The sequence below is a fragment of the Tachypleus tridentatus genome, chromosome 8 (assembly GCF_004210375.1).
Source record: "Tachypleus tridentatus isolate NWPU-2018 chromosome 8, ASM421037v1, whole genome shotgun sequence".
Lineage (NCBI taxonomy): Eukaryota > Metazoa > Arthropoda > Merostomata > Xiphosura > Limulidae > Tachypleus > Tachypleus tridentatus.
Genome location: NC_134832.1, coordinates 41,623,954 through 41,634,091, shown reverse-complemented (window position 1 = coordinate 41,634,091; position 10,138 = coordinate 41,623,954). Strand labels below are relative to the sequence as shown.

Below are 10,138 nucleotides of genomic sequence, written 5' to 3'. Positions count from 1 at the left end.
ACATTCTAGAGTCATTCTAGAAAATGTCATTCTATGACATTTTATATAAAAAATGAAACAAACGTAGGTTACATATTAATAAGTGACTGTTTTATGCGAATGTTTAGGGAGTGCACGTAGTTTTTACAACTTATATAGCTAAATACGACAAAATGGTGTAATCCATTAGAATAATAAATGGTATTATATAGTAATTATTTGTAAAAATATGTTTATAATATATTTTTACAACACAATAAGGTAGTAAGTGAGCTGCAGTTTAGTATTAAATCATACCCTTCCAGCGCACAGCTAAGTTCCTACTGAACACCATATGAACTGGACATCTCAGTCACCACTTGAACAGTTCGTCCATTTCAACTTCTTACATTTTGTAGAATCAGACATACTAGAAACATTCCATTTTTCACTTCTATCGAATTTATTGTAGACGTGTAGGTAAACTAACAGACATACAGAAATGAATAGGTAAATAACCATATACATGAAGTTTTTTTACCTTGAAAAATATTCAAAGAAATTAGCTTAATATATATCTAAATATTTAGAAAAACAGTAACAAAAGAATAGATAAATGGAGAAAATAAACAGACAGATAAATAATGACGAAGAGTTTAATTCGATTACAAAAATAATAAACAGAGAGATGAATAGGTGAAAATCTTAAACCAAAGAAATAGATAGATGAGCGGTTTAATGGAAAACACGAAGATTAAATAGACAGATGGACAGAAAAATTCATGGAATAATAGAAAAGACAGTTTACTTGAAAGGGAGGATAAGGAAGCAGTAAAACAGACAGGTGAATACAAAAACGAAAAGAATAAACAGATAGATAGATAGAGAAATTAAAAGAATGGAAGAAAAGACTAAACAAACAGATGTACAGGTAGGTAAGTTAAAAAGAGTAAGCTTTAAAAGGAAACACAAATTAATGGTTAGAAAGTTGAAACGGATATTGGAAAATATTAAGCAAAGAAATGGTAGGTAGAAGTGTTAAAAAGATTGTAAAAATAATAAATGATTAACTGAAAGTAAGCACAAAGTACAGATATGTAGATGACACGGTTGCGGGATTCAAATCTACAGAACACATACTTAATTTTTTTCAATCACATTACCTCTATACATCCCAACATTAACTTCACATGTGAACAGGAAGAAAGCAATCAAATATCATTTCTTAACCTCAAAATTACAAGAACCGATACACAATTTAAAACCGAAATCCACCGAAAAATCATCCATACTGGACTATACATTCCTTGGGACTCAGCACATGAAACAAACCAAAAACTCAACATATTAAGAAACCAAATAAACACAGCTATAAAACTATGCTCACCAGATAAAATTAACGATGTATTAGACCAAAATAAAACAATACTTCATCAACATCAATAAGTTTCCTCCACAAACCGTAGAAAACATTATATGCACACACCTAGACAGAAAGCAAAATCAACCAACTAAAGTAAATATATCTCACGAATCAAAAAATCACGAAACCATATACTACTGCATACCATATATTCCCGACATCAGCAGAAAAATAACCAACATTTGGCAAAAACTAGTAATAAAATATGACATTCCAGTTAATAACAAATTTATTCAAAAACCAGGAAAAACAAGACTGAGGTCTATACTATGTAAAAACTACGCTGACAAACATCACACCAACATTATTTATAAAATACAATGTGATAACTGCCACGACTTCTATATTGGAGAAACAAGTAGAAAAATGGAAACCAGATTCAAGGAACATAAAAAGTTACCTTCACACGTTTTCGAACACTGCAAGTCAAATAAACACAACATAACCGTAGAAAACACTCATATACTAAATAACGAAACAAACATAAACAAACGCGAAATTAAAGAAGCCTTACTTATACAACAACTTAAACCCAAAATAAACCGATATAAAGGAACACCTTTATACCTATATTAATATAATAAAATAAATAAAATTATATATTCGAACATCTAACACCGTTCTCTACATTTTGACACTCAGTTACACAACCTCTTCCAAACATGTGATCAGCTTCCGGTCAGTTACCTCTTTCTTTGTGAACCTGATGATGACCGAAGAAGGTCGAAACGTTGTTCGCTCTTCTATGTAAAATATTTTCTCAAGCCAAACGAGCTGTTTTTGCATATATAAAGCTACACAATGAGTTAACTGCGCTCTGCCCTCCACGAGTATCGAAAGCTGGTTTCTAGCAGTGCGAGCCCTTAGACGTACCCTTGTGCCACTGGAAGGTTAGAATGACAGATAATAAATCTAGTAAGAAAAGAATAAAGAGAAAAATAAAAAGTAAAGTGGTTTAACATGTAACAAAAATAACATATTTGTAGACATAAAACCAACTTGATAGAAATAAAGCAGGGAAATAAATAAATAGGCAGAAAAGTTCAGTACTTAGTAAAGAATAATAGAGAGACAGATTAACCCTAGTACACACACTCAAAAAAATTACGTTGCCCACACTGGGGGTCATTTTTGACCCCCACCAAAAATATTAAAAAAAAAATTTATTTTCATATAAGCAAAGTATAAATTTGGACAAAATATTTATTCTATACAATTTATGCATACACTCTGGGTAACTTTATGGTCATTGCAAGCCATTTTACTACATTTGATACACTTTGAAGAAGTTTTTTTCCTTGAATCACGTGTGCATATTTGACACCATTTTTTAACGTTCTCTTCAGCAACTTTTTGTCTTTTTGGAGAGATCACTTCATTTGTATCTTCTTCAGGCAGTAATTCATCAGTAAGCAACTTCAGAAATTCACGTCTTGCTCTTTTTTGGTACTTTGATGCGAATTCTGGATGGCGTTGGCGATAGAGAAGGTAAGCATTGTATGCGGCAGCTTCAAGAATGTTATAAAATAGTGCCATTGGCCACCTTCTGGTCTTTCTTTTTGTGGAAAAGAATCTAACTATTTGGTCCAGTGTATCGACTCCTCCTTTGGTGGAATTATAGTATTATATTATTTCAGGTTTTCCTGATTCATCATCGATTGAGGGCTCTCTATGCAACGTAGATAAGAGCACCACAGATTTATCTTTTTTTGGGTTATATTTGACCAATGTTGCCTTGTCATTGAACAAAAATTTGCTGTCACCAGGCTGACCTTTAGATGATTGAAATTCTTGGGTTAAAAACCTTTTATTTTTACGCACGGTTCCAACAATTGTCATTTTTTGGTCCAAAAGAAATCTTGCGGGACCAAGAGTAGTAAAAAAATTGTCGGTGGTGACGTTCCTACCCGATTTATATAGAGGCTCACAAAGGGTCTTCACTACATTCTCCCCTTGGTTAGATTCTGGTCTGTCATTTTCTTTACCAAGATAGACTTTTGCATTATACAAATATGCATATTTTGCATAACATAGTGCCCATACTTTCAATCCATAACGCCCTGGTTTACTAGGGATATACATCTTGAACCCATATCTACCACGGAACGTCACTAACTGCTCATCTATCGTGACCTGGTCGCTTGAGACATAATGCCTTTTACAATCATCCACGAACATGTCAAAAATTGACCTTATAGGCGCTAATTTGTCCGACCTAATCCTTGAAACCCTTTGGTCAAATCGAAAACAAGCAGAAATCTTTTCAAATTGTCTAATGGAAATTGATTTGTATATAGTTGGCTGCCCATACTTTTTTACCAAAATTCCCTGACATCCATATTCTTACCCTTCATGAGTCCAATAAGGATGCATGCACCAATGAATTTCCAAATGTCCTCTGATGCTGTTTTTGATAGGTCAGGTCGATAATTTTCAATGTATGAATTGGTAGATTCTAGAACCAAACATATCATTTTATCGTCGATAAAGTTCTTGAATGCCCTTAGAGGAGTGTCTGAATTTCTCAATGCTTGAGGTTTGAACCCTTCCCTGAATTTTAGAATGTTTTCAGAGTTGGTTCGCCTTTGATTCAAGTTGGGTTGGTCAAACCATATTTCACCATCCTTTGATTTAAATGATTCTGCATCTGTTTGAATTTCTTCTACGTCTGATTGAATTTCTTCACTGTCAAAATTTGTGTCTTCAATAATCTGATCACTGTGCTCAGAATCATTCTCATCATTCAAAAGGCCAGTTTCATCTCTTCCGAATTATTCCAGCAGTGCTTCCAACGCTTCGTGTGAATTCATCTTGATGTTGATGTTGGGAAAAATTCTCTCCATTTATATAGAAATTTTGTGTTCCAGAACATTCTAGAATATTCTAGATTGCTCGAGAACATTTATAGAATGTTCTAGAACACAAAATTTCATATCAATATATTATTTGATTGTTTACCAGAAATGTAATTGAGTTTTTTAAACGGGGGTCACAAATGACCCCCAATGTGGAAAACGTGAATTTCGACATTAGACAAGGGGTGTAATACCCCATTTGCATAAAATACACGTTAAACGTATTAGTATAGTATGTTATTAGTATAGATTAAATTAGGTACATTTTTAGGCCCGAAAGTCACACCTTTGATATTTCTATAACAACTTAAACACAAGTGGGCCCATTTTTGACCCCCACCGTGTGTATGAGGGTTAATAAGTGGAAAGGTTAAAGAGGTAGTATTAAAATAATAAAGAAGCAAATTGAAACATAAAGAGAATAAACGGAGAGAAAGAAAAAAAATAAATGTACATGTGAATAGGTAGTTAGAGACGTTAAATAGGCAGTACAAAATACACAGATGGATAATTTGAAATGTTAAACGAATAGTAACGAAACACAGTTTATTTGTTGATTTTTTACGTAATGTTACTCAAATGTAAGATGCGCTAGCTGTACCTAATTTTAATATGATAGACTAGAAGGAGAAGGCAGTTAGTCAACATCATCGACATCTAAATTTTGGACTACTCTTTTAACAACAAATAATGGGGCTGACGGTCACATTATAAGACCTCAAGGACTAAATAGGTGGGCATGCTCGACGATGGATTTCCATCTCGCGACCCACTAGCACCATAACTACAAGATCATGCCAGGTCAACACAAAATAATTGATAGTTTAGTAGGTAAGGAGGTTACACGGACAGTGAAATATTGACAAATTAATAGTTAATGAGATTAATCCATAGAAAAAAAAATAAACATAAAAATGATTAGATACAGTAGATAAACTGTTAGTAAAAAAAATAAATAGTCAGATGAATAGGTAGAGAGGTTAAACTTATAGAAAGAAAACGGTAATCAAACAACTGTGTAGATAAGGAGGTTAAAAGAATGGTAGAAGATAAAACAGACAAACTGATAGGTAAGGAGGTTAAATTAATAAAAAGAGACGTAGAGTAACTAGACACAGCGTAAAAAGAATAAACAAGCAATATAGATTAAAGACATACTAACAAATAAATAGAGAAACTACAATCAGAGACATTCAGCAGACGGTAGAAAAGAATAAGCGGACGAAATAGATAAGCAATGTAACGGATTTACCGTTATACGTTTATTTTGATACCTACGTTTGTTTCAGTATAGTTTGTAGAAGATTCTTCAGACTAAGAATCAACAATATTCGTTTTACGAAAACACCAGTGTGTTCGAACTTTGTTGAATGTTCTAGAATCTTGCGTGATTCGTATAAAAGTAGCTAGCTGAGAGACATTAATAGATTATTTTCAGTCAGCAACAGTCAGTGTGCTATAGATCTCGGAAACTATAACTGTGATTAACGACCATCAATCGGAAAACTATGGAATTTGACCAGTTCAACAGAGGCCTCTACCTGTTCAATCTACTAAAATTGAGAACTCTTATATAAAACTCAGCTTCTCTAGTTCAAAATATTTTGATATTTAGAATAAAACTTCCTCAAAATCAACAAAGCCTCTCTGCCATTTACGTAAAAAACTTTTTCACGTTATGTTCGATTGTTGGCCTTTGAACAAGAATAAAAGAAAAAGAGGTAGCGCTTAGTGCTTTTGGACGTAGTTTCCCCAGATCACCCGATGTTGTTAATTTGGCCACTGATAAAAAGGCTGATGTAGTTAGAGAGGAATTTAGACCCTTTATGTCTTGTGGTTCTGTGTCTTTGACATATGATACTGCTAATCTTATACCCATACGTATTTTACGTGATACTGGGGTGACTTAATAATTGTTGTTAGAGGGTATATTGCCCTTAGATTCAAGTTATGCTACTGGTGACTCTGTTATTGTTCAGGGTATTGAGGGTGGCTTCGTTTATGTTCTTCTTCATAACATTTATTTAACATCAGACCTAGTTTAAGGACAAGTTGTGGTTGGAATAAGACCTAATCTGCCAATTAAGGGTGTATCATTATTGTTGGGAAACGATTTTGCTGGAGGAAAAGTTGTTGCCGAACCCAAGATGGTTAGCTGGTGAATGATGCTGTTGTTGAGGAGAATCCAGACGTGTTTTCCTCGTATGCTGTGACTCAGGTTAAGAAATTAAGCCAAAAAATGCTAGAGACATGTCCAGAGGATGATATTACGGAATTTTCTCAAACATCTTTGGATCTGACAGGGATCTTGAGAATAACTTTTCTACTGACATTCCTTGGGAAGTGCCAATGATGGACGTGAGGGATCTAATCCAATTGGTAAAGTTCCGTTTGCGAGAAACAAGCTGATCAATGAGCAAGAAAGAGATCCGCAGATCTCTTCAGTATTTAAATACCCCCCAGTGGCTCAGCGGTATGTCTGCGGACTTACAACGCTAAAAACCTGGTTTCCATACCCGTGGTGGGCAGAGCACAGATAACTTTGTGCTTAATTCAAAATAATAACAACAACAGTATATAAATATGCACTCCACAAAATGAACTGGAGAAAGTTCCAAATGGTTACATTTTCTCAAAAATGATGTGTTTACGAGGAAACGGAGACTACCAAATATACTAGCTTCAATTATGAAATAGTTGTTCTAAAAGCATATCGTTTTGGAATATTGAAAGTTGCCCATGAACATCCAATGAATGTTCATTTAGGAGTCAACAAGACGTGTGACAAAATTATGATACAGTTCTTTTGGAAGGAAGGTTAAACGCATTAAAATACAGGAAGTGATACTGTTTCATTATTTCATTTTTGTTGTAATTAAAATACTGGCTTCCTGCACCAACTTCTCTTGCAGGGTGTTGCGAACATCTCTCAAAACACATGTATACTTACTAAACTTTGGAATTTTAGCATTTTCACATCTGTAGTGAATGGAGTAATAAAATATAATGATTAGCCGATAACTTTAACAAAAAGAAAAATAACAAACTTTATATTTTCACAATATAATTTGAAACTAATTAGAATACCGATGGATTGTGATATAAAGTATAAAATGAAGAATTATATATAACATATTTATTGTAAATGCGTATTTTCATAAATAAAGAATAAAAAGTAGTAAAGTAATAAATTCTGAAAAAAATAAAATATTTGAAGGAAGAAACGACCGAATAGACTTTTTGTCGCAAAATTATTTTGTATATTACGCTGAACTATGATGATCTGTAGAATTGTGAATATATCTAAGTGTTATTTTGAAAATAAAAACAAATTTTGTTCTCGTGGTAAGTTCTGTATATTGTAACAAAATGTATACTTTGAAAGGGATAAAGAAAACTCGAATTAACTTGATGTGCTTAAATACAAATGCTAAGGCTTTTTCTTGTTCCGATGAAACTGCTCTTTGCGTAACTAAAAGACTAACATCCCACTCGAGCCACAGCTTTAGCGTGCCGTGAGCAACCATCAAACCACACGTGCGCTTATTAAAGTAGGGATACCAGCATTTTGACATCTGTTAGCTTATTTATCGCGTGACTAAAGCTTTAAGATCTGTGTAACAAATGGGACAGGAGTACTATTGGTAACCACGATCGACAGGGGGTTCGATAAATTCATGTGTTTGCAGTTTATCTGATGCCATCGATATGGCAGCCGAACTATCTGCAGACGGTGGCGAACAACAAGCTTTCCCTCTGGATGAGTTACCCCAAGTCTCCTTCCGACCGATGCATCCCCATTCACTTTCACAGGTAAGATGGTTTTACGCTTTTCTGCACATTTCTCACAACAAAAGATAGTAATGATCTTATGCCAGGAATGAACATACACACAGCACCGAATCATTGCTCGATAAATCTGTTCTTATTGATATTTGTTTTAAGATAGTAATCTAGACCTCATCGCACGAACTGTGTTATCGATCGTTCAGCTTGTGACTAACCAGAATTGAAAATGCTTTTAGTGATAGTTGTCAAATCATTACTATCAAAACATTGTTTGTCAAAGGTAGGCTTATGCTTTTGAGTGTACAGTTTGTATTGTAAAACATCTACTTGTGAATAAATTTAGAAAACATTGTAAAGTGTTTTTGCTAGACTATGAAGATTCATGTGATTATCGTTTTATCAAAAAGTATTTTTATTCAAGGACTTCTGAGAAACACTTATGTTCGTTCAGGCTATATCAGCAAAGAACTTTGACGATATCGATTGTTAAAGCACTAATAGCTCTTTATAAAGTAACTAGTCGCATTTAGCATAAGAAATAATAATCTAGAAATATTTATTACTTATATTTCCAAACGTAAACTACACTTGAAAGCTCCGAATGAACAGATTTAATCGAATAATAATTTTAATTTATTATTTTAGCCATTTAATTTTCAAATATTCAAAATACTCATAATAGATCTATTTTTAATATAATCGTAATGGTGTGATGCGCTAATTGTTGCGTTTTTACTGTGTTACGGTAGAACTTAAATGTAATTCGTTGATGTGATGATATCAGTTGATTGAAAATTTTGTATACGCATTATAAATACTAATTTATTTTTTAACATACCATTTTGATAAATGTGAGGACACGTACCGTCTAAATTATATGTGAGGACAGCAGTGGAGTAAGCCTTGCAGAAATGCACTGGTAACGTTTTTCTGTCGTTGCTAAGTAACGAGCAATTGTGACAACACAGTACGAGATCGCTCAATATGTATTATTCGCTATTAAACAAAATTGTCGGCTCAGGTCGAACAGTAACTGTTTAATAAAATAGTGAAAGTTATTCAAGTAGACTTTCTGCAATTTTCTACAAATATTTTAATAGTCTCTCAGTTGTTAAAAAATAACCAAATCAGTGAATATACTGCGACATAGGCAAAATTCTTTGTAAATTTTAACGTTGTTTTTAATAATTTAGATGTGCTGCTTTGAAACAGACCAAACTTAACGGTATATGCTTTAGCAGAATAGAAATATATATATTAATTGCTCAGGAAACGCAATTGTAATTATTTTGAATATTTCAATATATTTATTTTCAAAACGCAAAGTATTACATGCTTCATCATATTGAGCATGTATATCAACAAAAGATACTAAAACAACCTGGTAAGAAGATTATCAACTAAGATGCAGTATATATTGTATATTTTGAGACTGTATTTTAGCAAAATACCAAGTAGCTTCCATGGTAAAAAAATGTTGTACTTGGTTTCTATGTAACAGTAGGCGATGAAACTAACTGGCAAAAGTTTAAGACCACGTCTCACGTAATTCCAGCTCATAGAATTAGCCAACAAAATATATCTTCGAAACTTCTAAGAAAAAAAAAAAAGAAGAAGAGCTTATGCCTTAACTTATTCTATACTAAGAGCATCTCATGTATCTTATCTGTTTTTGTTTTGTTTTTTGTAAAATAAGTACACAGTGTGTATACGGTGTGCATTGAAAAAAGTTTGTGTTGTATTAGCTTTATGATTATGAATTGATCTGACAAAGCTTACTGTTGTGTTTTAACCCGCTTCTACATAATGTTTATTATAATATTACAGCCAACCAGAGAGCTATTCCCATTCAGGTGTTCGGTGTGATTGTTTGATGTATTTGAAGTTCTGTTTAACTGAAATGTTCACTTGAACATACACAAGTTCCACGAAGTTATTCACTCTGCATAATACCAGAATTAGTAGAAGCCGTATAAGTACAGTTGTTTATTGCAGTGTAAACAAACTCCATGCAGTTATTCAAGCTGGATAATGCCTTAATTATTAGAAGCCGTTAATTATAGTTTTATTGTAATGTAAACAAGTTCCACGGAATTATTCACACTGTCTAATG

At 33.2% G+C, this 10,138-nt stretch overlaps 1 protein-coding gene and 1 long non-coding RNA gene across 4 annotated transcripts in view; one reads left to right on the top strand and one right to left on the bottom strand.

The window, feature by feature from the left end:
- LOC143222257 (uncharacterized) overlaps nt 1–10,138 on the bottom strand; it is a 38,613-nt gene continuing 28,475 nt past the window's right edge. For both annotated transcript variants that reach the window (XR_013012132.1, XR_013012131.1), the window contains exon 3: nt 1–2,293. This is a non-coding gene — a long non-coding RNA (uncharacterized LOC143222257). The remainder of the gene's footprint in view (nt 2,294–10,138) is intronic.
- LOC143222256 (voltage-dependent L-type calcium channel subunit beta-1-like) overlaps nt 7,733–10,138 on the top strand; it is a 106,685-nt gene continuing 104,279 nt past the window's right edge. For both annotated transcript variants that reach the window (XM_076448493.1, XM_076448492.1), the window contains exon 1: nt 7,733–8,049. In XM_076448493.1, coding sequence (XP_076304608.1) covers nt 7,945–8,049 — 105 coding nt within the window. In that variant the 5' untranslated portion in view covers nt 7,733–7,944. The remainder of the gene's footprint in view (nt 8,050–10,138) is intronic.